General features: G+C 42.7%; 2 protein-coding genes across 2 annotated transcripts; both read left to right on the top strand.

Annotated features, from left to right (window-relative positions):
- The first annotated feature begins 880 nt into the window (after positions 1–880).
- efna1b (ephrin-A1b) lies at positions 881–11,163 on the top strand. The gene is made up of 4 exons (XM_084358387.1): positions 881–1,156; positions 9,516–9,811; positions 9,901–10,089; positions 10,193–11,163. The coding sequence occupies exons 1-4, from the start codon at positions 1,059–1,061 to the stop codon at positions 10,312–10,314; spliced, it is 705 nt and encodes a 234-aa protein (XP_084214513.1). The 5' UTR covers positions 881–1,058; the 3' UTR covers positions 10,315–11,163.
- Positions 11,164–15,960: 4,797 nt separating this feature from the next.
- Positions 15,961–21,366, top strand: slc50a1 (solute carrier family 50 member 1). Its single transcript, XM_084358389.1, has 6 exons — positions 15,961–16,168; positions 17,238–17,315; positions 17,411–17,534; positions 17,618–17,779; positions 19,634–19,753; positions 19,869–21,366. Exons 1-6 carry the CDS (start codon positions 16,101–16,103, stop codon positions 19,974–19,976), a joined length of 660 nt encoding a protein of 219 aa, XP_084214515.1. The 5' UTR covers positions 15,961–16,100; the 3' UTR covers positions 19,977–21,366.
- Positions 21,367–22,300: the final 934 nt, after the last annotated feature.

Genomic DNA, 22,300 nt, shown 5'->3' with positions numbered 1-22,300 from the left:
CAAAATGCAGATGAAAGGTCAAGATATTCATTCAAATTGACTCAGTACTCAATGATTATTTTAGAAGTAACTAAGTAGATTACATGGTGAAATGTTGTAGTTTTTACTCCACTGCATTTATTTCAAAGCTGATTATTTCAAAGCTGACTTTTCAGACTAAGATTCTGCTTTAGAAAAACATATATTCAGTTCATAAAATGACGCATTAAATAAATTAGCTCCACTTCAACCAACTACAACAGTGAAGTGCTGCTTACATTTTAATTCATCAATAATTATGATCCAATGAGAGCCATTCTGCATAATAATACTTAGTAATAGTATTTTATTTATACTTTATTTATTCTTTAAGTACATGTTGTTGGCAATAATAGGTAGTTTTCATATAGTGGTATTACTACTTGTACTTAAGTAAATGATCTGAGTACTTCTGTTTTTTCAGATGTCCTTAGTTGTATGGTACATATTCCTTATCGTCTCCAATTGATTGTATTTATCTTAACAACTGATAAAAACTGATGACAGCTGACTTGACTTGATTTTAATGTTAAAAATAGCCACTTGTCCTGATGAGCTTCAGTGTTTTTGCCTCTACTTTTCACTTTCAGTTGTTTATTATTTCTTATCTTATCGCTTTTATATTCCACATCGACTCTTATTTGTTTATTGTGGCTCTACGGTGTCATTTACAGTCGTAGTAGAGTTGTTTTTGTGTTTTCTGGTCTAAAGTGCGGGCAGCTGGAGGGAGCGTCTCCTGTGGCTGTTGGTGGGCGGGGCATCCAGATTACCTCACTCCCATTGGCTGGTAGCACCTCGTGGGGTGGAGCCACTCCGAGACAAAACAGACAAGTTGCGCGTCTGTGAATCAGTCAGGAGTTGCGATAGTGTTTGGTGAGCCGCATCACTTGAAACTGCCTTTATCACTACAGTGGGTGCGTAAAATCCACTGATTGGCGTCCGTGCGCGTATTTACGCATTTACATCCCCAATAACAGGCGCTTCTTTTAATCTTCGCTCACTGCTTGAATTTGGTGAGCATCCTGTGGAGAAGAGGAACGATGGATTTGGTGTATCTGGTGTGTTTGGCGATGAGCATCGGTGCTTGGTTCGCGTCTGCGGAGCGACACAGCGTCTACTGGAATGGCTCGAACCCAAAGTAAGTACTGATCTGAGATTTCATGCTGTGTTTGTTTGTGTGTGTGTGTATTCATCTAAATCTTAAAGGGTCTATCACTCACTGCTCCGTCAGAGTGACTGTGTGTATTTACTGAAGCCTCCAGAGGCTAGTGGATATAATTAACTACTTTCTTGACATTTCGCACATGTAAACTCACTGTTCCTGGGTCATTACTGACCCGAGGGCTGCTCAGGCTACAACTAAGCTTCTTGTTGTCTTCATTCATGTGACGTTTAAAGAGTCGGGCATGTGTGTTACACGTTTAAACTCGCCTGTAACAGGATTGTGATGGCTGGGTGTCCAGACAGATGGACAGATTCACCACTATATTTAACCGCAACACACAGACACAGACATACTCTAATAGTAGAAAATAGACTGACAAGTATGAACTTGGCCGGTGACGCTGTCTGAAGGGTCTGCACCTGTGTGTGTAATGGAAAGTCTATAAATGAGGATGAATCAGTGGGTTAATTTAATGATGAGTTTTATACAGATACCACATCAAGGCTCAGTGTGTTGTTTTCAGTGTGTGTGTGTGTGTGTGTGTGTGTGTGTGTGTGTGTGTGTGTGTGTGTGTGTCAGAGAGAGAGAGAGAGGCACATATTGCTGATTATTTTGTTTTGAGGTCACAAATGTAATGCAATCCGACCACTCAGCGGAATCGATGGAGCTTGACAGACGCGCAATAGCGCAGCGCGATTTATTGAGCTTTTAGCGCGGAGCGAGTGATCCCGACGCTTGAGAGACAGTATTATTTTATAAGCGAGCTGAAACAGAAGGACAGGTCCCCCCGCTTCTTCCCTGAGAGGGGTCGATTAAAATCCGCAACAAGGGCAAAAGCCATTATGGCCTTTTAGTCTTGTCTTGATTACATTACTGGCTCTCTAATTGCCCTTTAAAGAATGACAATAGACGCAGGGGCTGAAAAAGAGCCCTGCAACAAGGAAAACAATTGTCCTGATAATTGGATAAGGAGTCTAATGGAAAGCTCTGCCGTCATGAGCAGTGCTTGTGTCATGGGTTAGTCCATGTGTGACTCAACAGACCCGCATTGACCCACCTGAGTTTTACACCTGAGTCACCACAGACAAGAGGGGAGGGCCAGAAAGGAGCTTTACAGAGAGGAATCAGACACCAAGCACAGTCCTTTTGGTGTGGATAAAAGAGGAAACTGGAGCTCCAAGTTTTCAAATAAGACGAAAAAGGAGGCAGAAAGAAAGAAAGAAGGAGAGAAAGAGAACGGGGGTGGTCTCATAGTCAGATCTTGCGCTGTCTCTAATCCAGCCCTGGACTATTTCTGCTCTCAAATGGGAGTTGTGTAACCAGAAGAAAAACCATAATGTAACACTAATCCTTTTGGCTAAACATAGACCCCCGACAAAGACAGACATTAACTTTACACATCACAGCGACACATCACAAAAATGTGGCCATTCTGCTTCTCTTGTATGTGCCAACCAAGACAGGTTTCTCCTTCTCTGATCTCATCAAATACTCTGACTGAGGAGGAAAGACAGACAGAGAGTGGTATCAGGAGGAGGATAATGGCAACTAAAATCCAAAAGTGAAACCATAATTCATCTGACCTCCACATGCCACTCGTTTTATGTTTTTTTGCCGCATTTCCAGTCTAATCTCCATTACTCCTCTATAATCCCCCCCACTCTCCCTCTCACTTCTTTCTCTCCATCATCTCTCTTCTTGTCCTCTGGTTTCCTGCTTTGACTAAAAGCCCACCTGCCCCCCCCAGTGATCAATCAGTCACCTGTTCGGTAGGATTACATAGATCCATCAGCGGGCACTGACTGCACCGTGCCGCGGATAATTGATGCTAATTGATTCTCGGTCTGATTGTGAGCAGCACTGATTTGTCTTAGGTGGAGGACAGTGACCAGATGGCAGCAGTCTTCCCATTCATGTCAGGGAGTAGAGGGATGTGTGTGTGTCTGTGTGTGTGTTTTCCTCTATGTATGTAGGAGTGTGTTTGATTTTCACCAACTTGTCAGTGCGACTCAGTGATTATGGCTTAATCCAGTTACTTCAAGTCCTGTGGGGATTTGTTATTTGAGTGTGTTTGTGTGTGTGTGTGTACAGTTTCCTACATGACAGGTGGGGAGGCATGTTTTACTCAGTCTGGTCCGGTCTTGTTTTTACTGTACGTGTCTCTGCCTGTGTCAATTATATGAGCGAGAGTGTGTGTGAGTGTGTGTGTGTGAGAGAGAGTTTGAACTTGTGCTGCCCTTTACCAGCTCTTACCGGGAAGTGATTTTGTTTTGTTGTGAGCTGAGAGTACGTGATTGTTCGCGTGTCTTCGTGTGTGTGTGTGTGTGTGTCTGTTTGTGTGTGTGCCCCAACGTCAGAGTAAAACAAGGAGTGGCCGTTGCCGTAGGCACCCTTACCGAGACATGATAAATGTGTGACTCACACTTACACACACTGAGGGGCAAGAGGGAGGACTTGGATGTTAATATTAGCTACAGCAAGCATTCCACCCCGCTGTTACTATACTCAACTCTGTCAGCTGTGTGTAAGTGTGTATAAGTGTGTGTGTGTGTGTTTCCCTCACTGTACCTGTCTGTTCCTCTCCCCGTCTTCACTCCCTCCACTCTCTCTAACAGCTGGGTCTCCTCCCTCCCCTGGCCCTGAGCCCTCCGTCTCGCTATTTTTCTCTCTGCTCACAAATTCAAGTACATTCTCGAGATCTCTTTTCTGCACAGATATGGATGCTATTAACACCAGTGCTCCACGGCCTCCTTTTTAAATGTGCTATCTCTGTTGGGTTTTTTTGTCTGCTTTCATCCATCCTGAGTGGCTTTATTTGCCATGCTCCCAGCGTCTGTGCAAATATCTCTATCAGGAGTTTGGTGTAATGTAATATTCTGTTTATCTCCGTCTGCGTCTGCCTCTGCTGTTATTGAAGCAGCCAGGGCCTGCCTCGACTTGTATACGTGGCCTGGAGGATGAGTTTGGGGTGAAGGGGGTTGATGTCACCTGCTTTTGCTCCTCAGCCCCCTCACCCACTCCAATGTTTTGTACTTTTTTTAAACATTTTGTTCCCTCCCTCTGCCTCCTTATCCACTCATTATTTACCCCTCCCCAGCCGATGTCCCGTCTGGTTGTTGGCCTCTAATCTCACCAGAATGAGAGCACACACACACACACACGCCAGACACACACACTAACATAGATTACAGGCGGCTTGTAATCTGACCATCTGACCCATAGACACAAAACCATCAACCTGCTGGCTTCATTCTATATATATATATTCATGCGTCCGTAATCCTGTGATGTAATTTCTTTGTCTTTCATTATGACCTCCATAGTCTGTGCGTATCTGGGTAGGTGGGTCATTGTGTAACTGTTCCAATGTATAGATTAGTCCCTTATTAAACCTATGACCTTTATCGCCATAATCATCCAGATGCGATCCATCCTACATCGGAACAATCAATTGCAAGCGCCGCAGGACATCTCCGTTTATCTTGCCATCAATCCAGCCCATTTAATATCCGAAGGCTTTGTGTTTATTCCCCGCTGATATAACTGTCCTCTTACCTAACACACTTATAGAGGTACGCTCATACCTTCACGCATCAGAGCACACAGTGGCAGCTGGGAATTTTAGTGACCACATGCAGTTTGTAACCTATCTGTGTTTCAAGTCCTCCCTCGCATCACAGTATCCATGCACCTCTGTTTTCTCCCGGCTCTTCCTCTCGCTTCCTTATCTGTGGTCCAGACTTCCTCCCCTCCCTCCATCAGTCCCCCTCTTTCTCACAGACCTTCCTCTGTTTTTCTTTTTTTTTTTTTTTGCCCCAGTAGTTTTCCACCGGAGGAGGACAGAGCACCTCTCAGCCCTGCATGGCTCTGCTAACACTAGAGAGGCCTGCTGCTTTTTTTGCGCCCAGCGTTATCGTAGTATGTGTGGGCAAGCATGCGTGTGTGAGTGTGTGTACACTGCTCATTCATAGCATTTCAGGCATACCTTGGCATCGCTGTCCACTCGTAGCCCGCCGTCGCCCTCTAAAGGGCAGAATTAGCAACAGATTTCTGTTAGATGGAATTTTTCCAAATAAGAAACTTTTTTTCATACAAGTCATAGAAGTTACTGAACTTGCTCCTTCTCTCTCAGCTGAGACAGACAGACGCGGGCACACGGATTAACTCCCCGTGAACCCACCCCCCTCCCCACAACATATTAAACCAAGCATGATACCATTTGGCCTTCTTCTATTCATCGCAGACAGAATGAGAGGCTACAATAAGGGGAGACCCGGTGAAAAGCTTTCGGGGGCAGAGAGTAGGAGGAGGAGGAGGAGGAGAAGGAGGAGGAAGGGTGCAGGGTGAGAGAAGGGTGAACCGGAGAAAGGGATTTGTGTTGAGAAATTAGCCTGGATGAAGAGCGCTGGTATATTATGTCAGCGTTAAGAGACAGGACAAAATAGGGGATAGGGAGAGGGGGATGGGCCGATTTTGGCAGAATAAAAGGAGAGGCAGACGGAGGGAGGAGAGGAGGGACAGTGATGGATGAAGGGAGGGGAGAAGTTTGGAACTGAATAAGCGTTGACCATTTTGAAAGCTCTCGTCTTGCAAAGGGATTCTCATCGTCTTTACTAAGTCAGGCATGCAAGTAAAAGAAAAAAAGTGGAAACTACGGAGTTAAGTGCTGGGAAGAATTCCCACCGGGTTTCTTATTGCGAGACAATGAGATGGAGCAAGAATGAAGGTAGATTACATTTGAAGCTAATATAGAAAGACCTCTCGGTGTATATTAGATTGGCTTTAATGGAGCATCCCACTAGTGAGCAGCTAAACCCATTAGAACCACTGACAGCTCCTCAGACTGTGTGAGAGGAGGTGTGAATCCGCCATAGCACCGCAAATTAATAGGGTATTAAGTGTACACCTCAAAGTAAAAGTGTGTGAGAGTGCGACTGGAAATCTGATGAGCGCGCCTCGTGAGAACATAGGAAACCCTCCAAACCGCAGCCTCCCCCTGTTGCGACATTCCAGCGTGTGCACACTTACTACTGATTACCTGCGGAGCAAATGGTCGAGGTGGGGTGGGCGGGGGGGGGTACGTCTGTTTAGTGTTTCAGCGGTGCTGACTGGAGCTGTGTGTGGAACAAACATCTTCGGTGCTGACTCAGATGTGAGCGAGCAGTTGCGACCCTGAACTCTAACCCCTTGACCTGACAGTTTGAAACACTCCCCAGAGAGACGGTGAAAGACAGAGTTCCTGTGTCAGTTGTTTGACCGAAACCAGTGAGAGCTCAGGGGACAAATGTCGGGGAAGAAGGGGGGGGAGAGGGATGGCAGGGAAAAAGAAAAGGGAAGAGGTGGTAAAGCAGTGCAAGGACAATGCAAAGACTTCAAAGCTCGACGTGTTGGAGAACTCACCTACTGTCATAACTACCACTTCTATAGCTATTTTACTATTTTATACCCTTCAAACGCACACCTCCCCCGCTGACGCAAAAGCTAGAGTAGCTCCATAGTGAGAAATGACCTTTTTGCAGCAGAGAGGAAGAACATCTACAGCCACCTTCAACCCTCGCTGTTTACCCACACCTCAGTCACATGCAAGCACACACACACACACACACACACACACACCCGAACACTCAAGAGGCTTCAGTAGGCCTTGATAAACAGATGTGCTCAAGAGCCTGGGGCACGAGACGCCCTGGATAAGGGTCTTCAGAGGATCCCACACCCATGAAAACATGCACACACGCAGACAGAGACAAATCAACACACGGGAAGAAGAAGCTGTGTGGAAAGTAGGTCTGCGACAACTCACACACCTGGTTCTCGCTCTCACATACGACATAGCTATCACGTTAACGCGACTCTCACTCTGCCGAGAGCTGTCAGTCAGGGCCGAGAGGAGACGCAGTGGGGAGCTTTGATGACTGAAGCGTCGGACAGCAGGGATGATTGAGGGAGAGGACCAGAGGAAGACCGTGGGCTTCTTTTCCCACGTTCTTGACTTATGGTCCTTTAAAGTAACACAATCCACAGGGGGAAAGAAAAGACTCGTACAAGCATAAACAAATCTGGACAACTCAAATGCAACTGTGAAACCACTAAAAGACACACTTGCAGTCATATGAGCACACATATAACACACATCCACACCAGTCAGGGCAGTGAAAGCTCGACAGGGGGTAAGGTAAAGGGGTTGAAGGGGCCCTGTAGCCTCCAGGCGTTCTGTCTTCGGGGAGGGAAAGGGTATAATTACACCCCATTCATTCCTCCTCCCCTCCTTTTCTAGAGAACACGTTGGCCCCAGACCCCTAACAGCTTTTAATTAGCCAGACCAATGGAGGAGAGGAGGAGGAGGAGGAGGGAGAGGGGGAATGAGGAGGTGAAGAGAGGGATAAAAGGAGAGCTTTCTTAAAAGCATGGGTCGTGAATGAAATTAGCAACAGAATCTGTTTTTGTTGGCTTTTGACAAGCCTGCTTTTTCATGCGGAGGTCGGCCGGGCCACCATTAAGGACGCGGTGTGGGAAAAAAGTGTATCCCATACAATTTAAGTCTTCTTTACTTCAGAGGGAGCCGCCACAGATCTCCAAATGTCTTGTTTTTCTTTCTGTTATTATAACTGATCTGACTCAAAGAAAGCAGAGCAGAGAGGAACAAGATGAGAGGAGAGATTATTCAGCCAATTAGGCAGCTATGTCTCTTTTCCTTTCACTGAAAAAACGCTCGCCTTGGCAAAACACACACAAACAAAGGCGTGCACACCTGCACGGGAGTGTACACACCTACAAAGAACCTTTTCTAAGAGGGAGCAGTGATTCAAAGTGGAGGGAGGTGATCAGCCTGTTAGCCTTGGATAACAAGTGTAGTGCTGTGCTCGGCTAACAAAGCATGTTTTGACAGGTAGGTTAGCGCTAACTGATGCACACACACACGCATACAGAGGCAGGAAGGAGGGGTTAGAGGCCCACGTTTGGAGCCAGCGTGTCTGTGACTCGGCCAGGGGGTCCTAACAGGAGCCACAATAACAGGAGGGGGGAGTCAGAGCCACCACGTCCCGAGCTTTGAAGCTGGGGCACACACATAAACAATGGCAGACACACAGGAGCTGTTTTCTATGTCACTTTCACACTAAACATGTCAAACTCAAGCAGTCAGTCAGGGTTGAGTTTGAGGATTAGAGCCTGTTGCCCCTGAGCATGTAATCAGAGTAATACGAAAATATCAGTCTTTCTTCACCTCCTGGCTTTCAGCTGCTTTCACATTAGTTTCAACATGTCAGGCAGGCGCAAAACACATGTAGCAGTGTAGCATGGCCTCGTCTGTATCCTGTTTACTGTAAAGGAAAGAAATATTAGTTAGGTGAAATAGAAAGTGAAGACACCAGGTTAGGCTACTGGGGATTTTCCCCCTTTGTCCCGACAAATCTGTTCCCGACAGAGTTGTAAAATTATTGACGATTGGTAAAAGTTCAACTATGGTGAAGATATAACACAACTCCATGAAAACTGTGCAAGGTTTGTACAGATTTTGCAACATTTCTCTCTATTTCATTAGGGCGACGGGGGGGAAACAAGCAGAGGAAGCAGGCAAAGAGGAGACGGGAAGAGGGCTTAAAAAGAGCCATAAAACTAAATGAAGGGTAAAGATGAAAAGGGGGAAAGAGAGCGACAGCCTGACTGTCTCCACCCACTCTGCCTCTGTCTTTGATGGAATCGGAGAGAAATTGAGAGACAGAGATACAGACAGAGACAGCAAATAAGTGAGGCGCTTCGACATGGCAAACATCCAGAAACTGGTTTAGAAAGACTTGACAGAAAGCATCACTGAGTTGCACGGAGAGATTGGACTCTAAATCTCATCCTCTTCAAAGCTGGTGAGAGGTGAATCACTGCTGACGGCGAAACGAGAGGAAGGTGTGTGTGCGAGTGGGCTGGTGGCAGGGCTTTATGAGAGAAGGTGTGTTCTCTGGTCCACAAACAAAGTGAACAAGTCCGGCCTGATCCGGCTCTTTCTAATTCTGTCACGGTGACGACAGGTTCGCACAAGAACATCCAAAACACGACGACACAAACATCCTCGCATGGCGCGTGAATTGCACCCAAGTAGCTCTACCTGTGTGTTAACATGTGTTAGTTGTGTGAGTAAGTCTTTTGTCTGTTGCCGTGCGTGTCTGCGTGCGATTAGCCCTCTTTATCCCCAACACGTGTGTTGTGTGAGGCAAGCTTTCAGGGTGTGTAGGGATGATATTGTCCGCCTATTATTCATGCCGTTGTGAATTTTGCAAAATAAAAACAGTCGAGAACACTTGTCAGTAACCTCCTCTTTCTTCCTGTCTCCCTGCAGCTTCCTGTGGGATGAGTACACGGTGGAAGTGCGTATCAACGACTATCTGGACATCATCTGCCCCCACTACACCCACGGCGAGGTGTCATCGCATGCAGCTGAGCGCTATGTGCTGTACATGGTGGAGAGGGAGGACTACGAAGTGTGTAAACCTCACTCCTTCGACCAGCTCCGTTGGGAGTGCTCTCGGCCGTTCGCTCCCCACGCACCTGAGAAATTCTCTGAGAAGTTCCAGCGTTTTACTCCCTTCACCCTCGGCAAGGAGTTCAGACAGGGCGAGAGCTATTATTATATCTGTAAGTATCAGGTTCTTTAGATGAACTCATTGTGATCCTGAGGATGGTTCTTGTATTAAACCGTTCCCTCTTTTCTGATTTTTCCACAGCCAAGCCAATGCATCACCATGGCCAGGACTGTCTCAGGCTGAGAGTGGATGTTGTCGGACATAAAAGCTCTGGAAAGACCCAGCTAGATAAATCCAAGGCAGATGATGCAGGAAAAAGCACGGATGGAGGAAAAGGGATGTTTCCTGCTGCTGGAGGAGTTCACAACCCCTCAAACCGGCTCCCAGCAGGTGATGATTCTTCTTAAAAAAATACCATTAGGATAATCACAGCTGGGTGTGTTTGCCATGAAGGAATTATGAAATCTAATACTGACTCACTCTTCTTTCTCAGATGACCCTGCTGTGATGGAGCCAAACGTTCAGAGGAGTATCGGGAGTTCAGGCGCACAGCTGGTCTCCTTTCCACTCCTCTTCACAATGATCCCAGTCTTATTAGCTCTGATGCTACAATAAGGCTGAACGCCACAAAAGAGACAATGCTATTCCAGTGCTGGACATTGGGACCATGAACACTCGAGAGATCTTTTTTTTTATACAGATTGTTTTTTACGAGCATGAACTGTGTTGTCAGTGTGTGTTTGCGTGTTTGTTTGCGTGAGTGTGGAACGTGGATCGTTCCGAAGAAGAGGACCTCAAAGATCTTTTTTTTTATTACTTTACTAAGAGGATGGAAATTCTCATTTTTGACCATTTAAGGTGCACACTTCTTCTCAGTCATAATGAACAAACCTGCGAGCAAGTTGATCAAAAATACTTAATTCACAAGAGGATGACTTTGTCACCATTATGCTGTGTTCTCAAATTTTCATACGGTTGGTACAGATTTGCATTCTACTTCTCATCTCCAAGTTTTGATGTCATTTTTCTTCCTCTACATGTAGAGAAATTATTAATTCTGTCTCTTGCAAATGTTGTCGGCTAACTGCCAAAGTGGTATCCATTATGTAGGATTTTTGTCATGTTGTTGTGTAGCACTCAGCTCCCTGTTATGTCCCTTCAAGTGTCTCAAGCACCACTGCCACATTCGCACGAAAGCCGACACTTTGATTCAGCTGCCGTGGGTTCGATGAACACGCTCAAAATGGCTGATATTACAATTTTTTTCAGTTCAATTAAAAAAACACGAGAGAACAAATTGTTCAATCCAGATCCGTGGTTCTCAACCTTTTTCTCCCCCCTTTCTGTCTCATGAGCACTTCAAGTGATGCCTACTGCTGCTGATTCAGATTAAAGGTGCACTATGTAAGACTTTTAGCTGAAAACATTAGAAAAAATAATAATTTTTAGCAGAATGTGAAGAAATACCACCCCTTGCCAGCGGTGTAAACACCTACTCTCGCTGTCCCGACTGCTAGCTGCACGGCTAACTGAGCTGACTAGCTAAGGACATCCACAGTTAGCAGCAGTTAGCGGTCACTCTAGCAAAATGCTGCGCCTATTTGTTTTGAATTTGACAGGCGGCCAATTCTTACATATTAAGTATTTAAATAGTAAAGAAGTATCTTAATTTTCAATTATTTATTTTTTTACATTCAGTATTGTATTTCAGAAAAAAGGCCCCACATTAATTTGGATCCCAAAAAATATCTATTTATTTTTTCATGTCTTCTTTATTAAATGTTCTCTTGAGGTTGAGAGCCTCTGATCACCACCACGACACACTAACAGGGATATAAGGGAGCTGAGCTTCTTCGATACTTACGGTTGTTCACTCATTTCTACTGTCTCGACAGTATCATGGTACACTGTCCGATGTGCAGATGTGATCCCACTTGCACAATGTCAAACCTCAAACTGAAGGGACTTCCCAGAATGCATTTACAGTTGTTTATTTTCTCGTTAAACATGCGTGTGTAATTTTGTAAATGTTTATATGTACATTTGTATATAGAGAAAACTATAAGAAACTGTTTTAAGATGTGAGAAATCTTTAGTGAAATAAAAAAAAATTGTGATGTAATAAAACTTTCTGTCTGGTTTTTATCAGCTCTAGTTGAATATCTTTTTGCACTCATCCCACTGATGTCATTGAAATTTTGATGGATGACACAATATTTTGGCAAAGCTATCCATCTCCCGTCCGATGAAATCTCTCCAGCGCCCTCCAAATTTCCACCCCCAGGTCTTTCTCAAACCCTGTTTCTCAACCCTCTCTGTCTTTCATCCCTGGTGACATCGCTTTAGATTTCACAGTCTGAAAACCAAACGTGAGAACCGAGAGGGGGACGATGAAGGAGCGAGAGAGCGGTACAGTGCTGTGAGAGAGGCCCACAAGTAAACTGACAACTGGGTGTGAGGGTGTCACTCTCGCCTCCTCGCTCACACTCTTTCATTCTTTTTTTTCGCCAGTTCTTTTTACTGCTCTGCACATCCTCTTTGGAGAGAAAAGCTGAACATCCTTCTGCACAGTGGTATGTTGGAATGAAGAGCAGCACGGTGTGCAAACCTCAGAGCTGACTGAAAACTGTCAAAAGTCACTGTCCCCTGTAAAAACTACGCAACATATACATTCAAAACCAGAACATAAAACTGAGCTGTTTGTTTTTCCAGAATCACGTCATAGTTTGAATTCTCTGCAGATGATCACACAGGCTCAAGGATCTTTTTGCAACGGGCACCCATGTACAGTATATGTATAGCTCTGTACAGCAGGTTAATGCAGGACAGCCTCTCACTGTGCCTGATAGATGAGACTAACACGATAACTAAACATGGCAGTTTGCAGAGTGATGTTTCAGCTCAAGATGGTGTATACAGCAATGTGCAAAGATCAGTTCAATGCAGTCAGATTGCAACTGTAAGATGCAAAATTAATAATCTATAAAAACCTGCAATTGCCAGGTGATGGAGAAGTATTGAAACCCTTTAGCTTCGTACATTTAGTAAAAGCACAAGTCAAAGCTACAAGAGAATGTCCTGGCTTTGATTTTCCACTTCTACTAAAAATAAACAAGTTATTATCCAAAGTGAAAGTACCCACTGTGAAATATGGTACCCGTCAGAGTGTAAAGTTTTTGATGCATATGTCCATATTGGACGTGATGAAAGAACAAAAAAAAATCCCTAAAATTGGAAATGTAACTTCCAAAACTGTAACTTTAGAAACTCTCCTCGACTTTGTGAGGATTATCATGATTTTAGATGAGTTGGAGGAATTAATGCAAATCAAAATGCCTCATAACTACAGCCATCAGATAGACGGGGGGTAAAAAGCATATTTCCAAAAAACTAATGATACGCCGTGCACAGCAGTGCTCCCATGGGTGCCAGCTGGTGCAAGATCAACCACAGTGAACCAAAGCATCAATATTCTAGCACCCACCAGGATACATTTAAGACTTGTTTTTTATCAACAGTTCAAATTAAAAACAACAAGGAGCTTCACGAGTAAGCTCTATTCTTAACTGCCATCAAGCGTTTCTTCAAAGGAGACATATGCTCATTTTCAGGTACATAGTTTTATTTTGGGTTACAACTAGAATATACATGCTTTAAAGCTCAAAAAACACATCATACTGTCCAATGCTGCAGCACTGTATCTCCCCTCTGTCTGAAACACTCTGTTTTAGCTCCTGTCTCTTTAAGGGCCCCCCTCCTGAATACTCAGTCTGCTCTGATTGGTCAGTTCACACAGGCCTGACCCAGCACCACTAACAACAACAGGGCAGCTGTGCTAAATCGATTCTTACATGCCAAACTAGCTGCTAGGCATGAATTATGCAGATGTGTGACATGATGACAGAGTGTGATGTCACAAAGTCACAGAATTAAAGGCGCGACTACTGACGAGGCATTTCAGGTACCTCAGTAAGGAAAAAGAAAAAGAAAATGAAAAAGCATTATGGGTCTCCATTAAATAATCAGGTGCTGAATAGCGAAGAAACTAGACAACAACAATAGGCAATAGCAACCACAATTCAACTCTTAAAAATGATAATATATAATGAGATACAAAAAATCAGCGTGCAAATCTAGCCAGGATGCATACAGGTCTGTTGGATACCATACTGTATATTATAGTACAAAGTACCTGAAGTGAATTGTCAAGCATAATATCCCCCCCCCCCCCCCCCCCCCCCCCCCCCGCAATGTAGTGAAGTTAAAATATGAAACAAAGCAAAATATAGTTAGTTTTATCTTTGATGAGTGACATCTGTTACTGTGAATATGAAGTGTACTTTCGAAAATCTCATTTCAAATGTTTGGAAAAATATAGATGAGTCACTCGTGAGTTACATCTAAAATATGTTTGAAAAGATGAAGGACGTCTAAATATCAAGTCTAGACTTAGATTTTCTTTGTTTAACATTTAATGGAACTCGGCGAGCTTTACTGTCACACAAAGAAAAGGGATTACAATTTAATAACAGTGGTCAAATATAAGCCATGAATATGAAAATGTTCTGCATCTTTATAGAAATGAAATTAAAAAATACTTGCACAATAAATCAAGTGAAAAAATTAAATGTCAAACGGATGCAAACTTGAAAAAATGGAAGAGAAGAAGGGAGAAAATTACACATCAAAGACTGTTAAAGGTCAAGTTTGAGAGATTTTGAGTGCAGAGTGAGAAAGTGATTGTTAAAGAGCTTCAGAGCGACGAAACCGCGCTGCTGAAAGCCTCATCCACCCCTCTGATGCTCCGGCCTGACAGCTGGACACAGGAGAGAGGAGTCAATGATGCTCCATGATGGCAGGCGGAGGTAAGAAGGGGCAGAGAAAGTTAATGGGGGCTTTTTAGGTGATGAGCATTAAATTCACCTGAACTTATCTAAATGAGAATGCGGCCGTAGTTAAAGGTTTTAATTCATGGCTTGAAATATGAGTCCTCATCTTAAATGCTGGATGTAATATCCATGAAATAACACTCTGCAGCCTCAATGGCCCACTGTCTAGTTGAAAAATGGTGCACGGGGAATGAAATAAATCAAATTACACTGGTGCGCTCAAGTGGAGAGTGTTTTAATTGTCATACAGTAAAATGACTGCAGGAAGTGGAAGAACGGTGAAATAAAAAATCTTCCAGTTAGTCAAGTTGGTTTTTTTCTTAATCACATTTGGTCACATTTAACAAAGCTTTATCTGCTTGTTGCTCCTCATCACAGGTTGGTCAAAGTGAGTGTAACGAGCACAGTCAGCCTCAGACAGAGTACGCCAGTCTGAAAAGAAAAACAAAATGTTATGATACATCTTGGAACTGGCACTGATGCAGACCTATCATAATTCATGACAGGCATGGTCGCATATATGACCAATCCAACCAAAGAGGGAATTCTTTCTTCTCACATTGTTTAATTTAAGACTTAATATGCAAATGTAAAGAATAATATCTTTAATGACGCTTAAGATGGAGAAGAAGAGTAAAGTGAACTTCTTCACATCATCGGAGTGCCACAACCTGAACCCCACCAGGAACTATTGATAAAAACTGACATTTATGTACATTAGCGTGTTTATAACAAAATAAACTGAAATCTACGTCTTTTTTAAAGGAGCACTACGTAGTTTTAGGGAAGGAATTTTAATCAGAAGAGAAAGATCTTCACTGACTGATTTTTTTGTATGCCTAAACACACTAAATAAACAAACTATCTTTGTTTTCATGACTGAATAAACTGAAAAAACAAACTGATCTTAAAGGACGACACAATTTCATAGTGTTTGTTTACATTTGGCGGACTCTGCCACCTTTCTAGCTTCAAACTGTCCTGGGGACCTTATTTTCCTCTGAGAACAGCTTGTTTATTCAGTTATGGAAAATATAAAATGAAGTTTGTGTTATTGCCTCATTAATATTGTAAATATTAAAATTCTGAGTTTGAATTGCTTCTCTAAAACCACATAGTGCCCCTTAGTGATGAATAAAGTTCAACTGAACTGATCTAAACTCCCATCATAAGCTGTCCCAGACAGTACAATCTTCCTAAATCCATCACACCGAAGCACTAAAATCCATTAGACACGTCGGTCTTTCAACGTGATGACGTAAACCGCGACGTCCACCTTCGTTACAGCCCCCTATTGGAGCAAATCCACCCCACCTGCTTTATCACACAGCCAATCAGAGCGCGGACACACAGTGTACACTGACTGCAAACACGGAAACAGAGAGACAGAGACGTCAGCTTTGTTGAATTCCTTCTGTAATTTCATGAAATTAAAGCGTCCGTGATTAAAAGCAGACACTTCTCGTTAGATACAGAACCGAGCAGTGTGTCGGTACCTTTTTCTCCTGTTCTATGGATTTGTTGCAGCTTCTGTCATGGGCCTGCATCGTGTTTACAGTCGGGATGTTCTCGACTGGACTGTAAGTTGAATTGCTCGTTAATGTCATCGTCATCCTTTATCCTGTTACTGTGTCGGCTTGGTTGAAAAAAACATGAGGGCAGATTTTATGAAGCAGGTCCACTTGGCTGCATGTCTGAAACCCAGTCAGCCACAGGCATGGTGAAGGAATGTGCTGATATATGATGCCAGATAGTGTCGGTGTCATTTACACTGGGGAGGGTCGCTGCATGGGGTCATGTCCCCAACACTCTTTGAACTGGCACATCTTGTCCCCATCACTCTTTAAATGCAGAATAATAAAAGAAAATCTTCTGAAAAACAACAAACAAAAATTGTATGAAAATCTAACCCAGGACCTGATATATTAAAGATGTCGTATCATGCTTTTTGGGTTTTTGCCTTTCCTTTTATAATGTTTTGTAGCATTTTTGTCATGCAAGTAAAAGGTCTGCAAAGTGAAAAAGTCCATGCCAAAAGGAACTTATGTGCGTCACTATGTAACAGGTGTTATATAAATATATATATTTATATATATTTTATAAAATATATACACTCCAGTCAGTCAGCAGACATATGCTGTAATGGCGTTATTTTAGATCACACTACCTCTGATTGGCTACATCCGGCTGTTAAGTAATGCGCATGTGCAACTCTCACATAGGATGGAACAGAGGCGAGATGTCTCACTCCGTAGCTAAAAAGACAGTGTGAAAAGGGATGCCACAGCAATGTTTCATTCACGCTTTTCAAGCAAAAATGTCCGACATTTGTTGGTTCCGGCTTCTTAAGTGTAACGATTTGTTGTTTTTTTTTCGTCATTTATGATGGTAAATAAAGACTCTTTGGTTTTTTGGACTGTTGGTCGGACGAAGAAGCAGGTCAAAGATGTCAGTTTGGGCTCTGGGAAATTATGATGAGCATTTTTCACAATTTTGAATGTTTTATAAACTGAATGATATATTGTGATTAGATGCAGATTAATCGCTAATTAATAATAACTGTTAGTTGCAGCCCTAGCGTTGACCCCTCTTTGTCTCTCTGTCTTTGTTTACTTATTTATTTGTTTGTTTGTCTGTGTGTGTTTCTAGGACCGACCTGAAGAAGATGAGAGATTCCAAAAGTGCTGACAATATCCAGTTTCTCCCTTTCCTCACCACGTGTCTTAAGTGAGTGTGTGTTTGTGCAATCCTTGATCCCTCACTTCAGTAGCATTGTCGTCCTGCTCTGCTCAGTACATCTAATGCTCCCCTTGTTTCCATAGTAACCTTGGCTGGTTGTATTATGGGCTTCTGAAGAGAGATCAGACAATCGTCCTGGTCAACACCATTGGAGCAATGCTCCAGATCCTCTACATCATCGTGTACTTAAACTACACAAAACAAAAGGTCAGCTGGGTCTCATGTATACAACTCAACTTCATATTAGTGTGTTGTGTGCACGCCTGACACTCAGCATCTGTGTGTTTCAGAGGGTGATGATGTCTCAGACCTTAGCAGCAGGGATGGTGCTGACCTGCGGCTGGTTCTACTTCTCAATGTTCCTTCCTGAGGGAGACACTCGGCTCAGCCAGCTCGGCCTCACCTGCAGCGTGGTCACCGTCAGCATGTACCTGTCCCCGCTCACCGACCTGGTACAGCGCACATGCAGAACAGACACACAACATATATAGGATGTATAAAAAAACAAAGAACTGACTCGTCTCACTGGATTCATAGATAATGTTTTTTGAAGTGGTCTTTTGTGGAAGTCTCAGTTGGTCTGAAAAGCGTTAAAAATATCTTTGATCTCACAGAATCTGCTGATGTGGACATTATAAAATTGACATACATAAGTGATGAAATTATCAGACGCTTAATTGATTTGTCTGTAGGAAAAAAAATGTTGGCTGGTCTCTATTAGCGAGCACAATTTCATGTTGATAAAGGTGACTTGGAGGTAGGCGCTCTACTGAGTGCCCGTCTAGTTTGAAACTGGTTCTCAACTGGAACCAAAGAACCAAAGAATTGACAAGCTTGAAGCCATATGCTTGACTTTAATGTGATTCTTGTAAGATATATTATTATTTATTATTACACAATAATTCTGTTGAGAGAAGATAAGCAGTGAAGTTGCCAAATTATTGCTCAACTCAGAATGGAAGTGGTCCTTCATGATAGTCATTGCAAGACCCAGAAAAAAAAAAGTGCAGTCAGTTACCTCTGACGCGTGTTGTTCATGCACCACAGGAGTGTTTAATTATGTACAATGGGAAAATAATCCCTTTTAATGATTTGGTAATGCAAGAGTTAATATCACCTGTAAAGACAGACGCTGCAAGAAGAAATGCATACTATGTGGCCTGTAAGTGGCATATTAGCGCCTTTTTAACATAAAATTACCTCTCTCTGTGCTCCGATTATCTTTTCCTACTATGGCCCTAATAGACTGTCCTAGTTTTCCCTCTTCTTTCTATAAACTTTGCAATGCTCAAATATTCTGGCTATGTTCAATCCAAACAACTCTAGCACTTTTAGTTTTCTTTTCTGACCATATGCCTCACTGAACTTGTGTACAGACAGCAGCATCTGTTCAGTTAACTCGGTCAACTCTGCACGTGCAGATATTTACTGATGAAGGAATCAATCCCCTGTTCTCTCTCTTTACTTTTGTCTCTTTGAGTCATCTTGTCTTGTTCTCTCTTCACTATCCTGTTTGTCTTCTTCCCTCCATCTGCCTCACAGCCCTGAATGACCCCCAGTCAGTTTCCTGCCTTTCTTTCCCTCATCTGCGTCTTCCTGTTATTCTCAGTATGTTTGTTTCTTGTCCCCTTGGTTCCAGTCTGTTATCTCCTTACAGTTTACATGATTTTAGGGTGGCACTAAATCTCAAGCCATACTGACAGTCTTAACCTAAACCTAAACCTAAAGATGTGCTACTGATTTTTAGAGGGGAAATCTAGTTTTCTTACTTTAGTGGTTTTGGTCACTCATGTTTTATCGTTAATATTAACTCGTGATCACAAAGTTGCTGAGATCAAGGGGTGTGAGGATATCACAAAAGAGCAGGATAGGTAAAAATAATCATAATCAGAAATAGACTTGGAGGCAGCATACAGCAACATTATCATCAATCTGAAGTCATGTTTCTGGCCAGCAGACATATTAAGGTCTAATATTCACTCTTTTTAGTTCTGATTTGATCTGCATCGGCTCCTGACAGAAAATATCTGGCTCTTTAGCTGCTAATTGCTCCACTATGTTCACCAGCTTTCGGTGCAGAGCAGGAGAGCGTTGAGAATTAACCGAACCATTACAGTTTCAACCTCTTACACCAAAACGATAAACTGAAAGATGCTAACATGCTACAAGAACAGAAGGGACAGCAGAGCTTTCACATTACTCAGAATAATCTGATCCGTCGTTGATATAAAAAAAAATGTAGTTAATTATAAAACATTAAATTAATTAAGTGACTGTTGCTGTCCTCTTCCTCTCTCCCCTTTTAGGTAGAAATAGTGCGGAGTGGTAATGTGCAGTGCTTGTCCTTCCCTCTGACGGTGGCCACCTTGTTCACTTCAACTTCTTGGGTCCTCTACGGCCTCCAGCTGAACGACTACTTCATTGTGGTAAGGGAGAGTGAATATCACACCTGTGAACACAGCTTTCAACACTGTTTCTTGATTCAAATAAAAGTTATCACCCATAATGCCTTTTCTTTTTTTCTGTTTGTGTTCATTCCAGGTCCCAAACATGCCGGGAATCCTCACCAGCCTCGTCAGATTTTATCTGTTTAGGAGATTTGCGTCTGTCAATCAAAGCTCCCCTTCCTATATGCCTATGCATTTATGAGAATATCACGGGCGGGTCCAGCTTTGAAAACGAAAAGAGATGACAGATCTGTCGTCTCCATGGAGAGCTGCATCACTCTCCCATCACTCGTCTTGTATTTTTAATCAAACAGAGAGACAGAGTTACATGGAGCCGTTATTGGACGACACCACTGGCAAAATGGAGTTAATGTCTTGTGTTTGTTGACTTAATCATTTGGGGGAGGTATATCAGTTATTCAGTTAAAGGGACAGCTCACCCCAAAATCAAAAATACATATTTTTCCTCTTACCTGTAGCGCTATTTATCCATCTAGATTGTTCTGATGTGTGTCGCAGAGTTTTGGAGATACGGTATCAGCTGTAGCGATGTCTGCCTTCTCTGGAATATGATGGGACTTGATGCCATTCTGGCTTATGGTGCTCAAAGCGCCATGAATTTTTATATCTTGTCTATGACAAGGGGCTTATGGTCGGCGGGTGCCGTTTGGTAGAAAAAAAGATTCCTACATTTCCATTTTATTTTACTGCCATCTAGTTCCATTATATCCAAGAGAAGACATCTCTATGGCTGATTAAAACAACCTAGAAGGATAAATAGCACTACATTAGGACACTACACTACTTTGATTTTGTTGTGAACTGTCCCTTTAAGAACAAAAAAGTATGTCTTTTGTTTCTGCAGCTGTTTGTTAAACTTACGTCTCCTCTCCGTGTCCTTAAAGTGCCTTCTGTTGGATCATCTTTGCTATTACAGATCAATGGCATTTGCTGATCACCAACATGTGGGGAGACTTGCCATCTGTTCACAATCCAGTGAATGGACCAAATCTTCCTCGTCTCATACTAGCCAAAGATTTTGTGGAGCTGTTACTTGTTGGCTGCTATTTTAATATTACATATAGTTGCCATGGTCCCTGGTACTCATATGTGGAATAATGTAGTATATAGTTTCATATTTTTCCCCATATCTAGGTGAGGAAATGACAATTTCATATCTCTTAAGAGTTGGTACTCATGTCCCTATCGCTATGTGGCAGTTCAATATATTTGTTCAGAATTGTTTTCTATATTTTTTTTTTTGATACAGAATGTGTATGTTGGCTTATGTCCAATATAAAATATAATCTACTCATATCGTTAATGCTATTTTTATAAGCTCTTGTATACAAGATTAATTGAATAAGACATTAACACTGCAGGGTTTGTTTACAAGGATGAATGATGTTTACCTTTCTGGTGGCCGGTTGTCATGGATAATAGAGTCTTGCTTGTCTCCTCATTATTATCTGTAATAAGGACATATGTTATGCAAATTAAACAGCTGAGTGTCAGTGCTGATTTACTGCACTTCTAAAGGATGTAAGATCTTTAAAGGTGAGCTGTAAATAAATTTGTACTTTAACTATCAATGACTTTAATTTGCTGATTGCTTGTTAAGTTGTGAACTTGAAAGATTTTTGCAGTGAGAAAGCTGCACTTGACCCTTTGAAGTGGGAAGATTTGTGCTGTGGTTTAGAGGTTTTGTTTTGTAATGAGCTTACATGCAGATGTGTGCAGATAAGTGTGTGTGTGTGGGGGATTGGGTTGGTTGTGCAAGAAGAGACAAAAGCTTGTTTGATGGTGCAGCAGTGTGAATGAGCTTGTTTGTGCCAGTATGTTGATATAGAGAGGGCAGTGGTGGGAAAGGCCACGCCAGAGGTTCTCATCCCGTGTGTGTGTGTGTGTGTGTGTGTGTGTGTGTGTGTGTGTTACACTGGCCTCTCTTCCTGAGCTCAAAGAGCCTGCCCCTGACAGCGAGCACACAGACACAACACAGTATTGTGCTGGAGTGTTATGTAGAAAAGCTAAGCTGAGAGGACTGGAGGTGGGAGATAAATGAGCTACAGTTGAAAGAGCGAACAAGAAAGAAAACAGGACGTTTTTGAGCAGGAGATGAGCAACCAGAAGGGAAGAATGTACAAATGAGACGCAGGTGGGGAAACAGAAAAAAACCTGAAAGGAGACATTTAGGTTTGGTTTGCTCTATCGATCTGCTGTAACATGATGAAGGTTTAATGAAACAGGATTAAGAATCTACAGCTGCAATGTCAGCATGCTAACGTGCTCACAGTGACAATGCTAATAATTTATTTAGTATAGCTCTGTTTCATATACTGGGTCTGAAAAGTGAAGCCAATGTGGAAGTGCCTCAAACCTCTGGTCTGCCACTGGTTGCAAAAAAGAAGTCAGATTGTATGTAAGCTTATGAGAAAATGACCCTCCTTCTCACTTGATTTATGACCACAGTAGAAAGTTTCCTAATGAGTTTGTGGTCTCACTCGCTAGTTTTAAGTCTTCTTCAAT

This window comes from Pagrus pagrus (assembly GCF_965226575.1).
Source record: "Pagrus pagrus genome assembly, chromosome: 7".
NCBI lineage: Eukaryota > Metazoa > Chordata > Actinopteri > Spariformes > Sparidae > Pagrus > Pagrus pagrus.
Note: the sequence above shows the minus strand (reverse complement) of the source record. Positions and strands in the feature narration are given on the sequence as shown.

Coding starts and splice junctions, on each gene's coding strand:
- efna1b (XM_084358387.1), top strand. CDS start 1,059: ATGGATTTGGTGTATCTGGTGTGTTTGGCGATGAGCATCGGTGCTTGG. Junction 9,812..9,900: donor CGAGAGCTATTATTATATCT/GTAAGTATCAGG, acceptor ATTTTTCCACAG/CCAAGCCAATGCATCACCAT. Junction 10,090..10,192: donor CTCAAACCGGCTCCCAGCAG/GTGATGATTCTT, acceptor CTTCTTTCTCAG/ATGACCCTGCTGTGATGGAG.
- slc50a1 (XM_084358389.1), top strand. CDS start 16,101: ATGGATTTGTTGCAGCTTCTGTCATGGGCCTGCATCGTGTTTACAGTC. Junction 16,169..17,237: donor GGGATGTTCTCGACTGGACT/GTAAGTTGAATT, acceptor GTGTGTTTCTAG/GACCGACCTGAAGAAGATGA. Junction 17,535..17,617: donor TAAACTACACAAAACAAAAG/GTCAGCTGGGTC, acceptor TGTGTGTTTCAG/AGGGTGATGATGTCTCAGAC.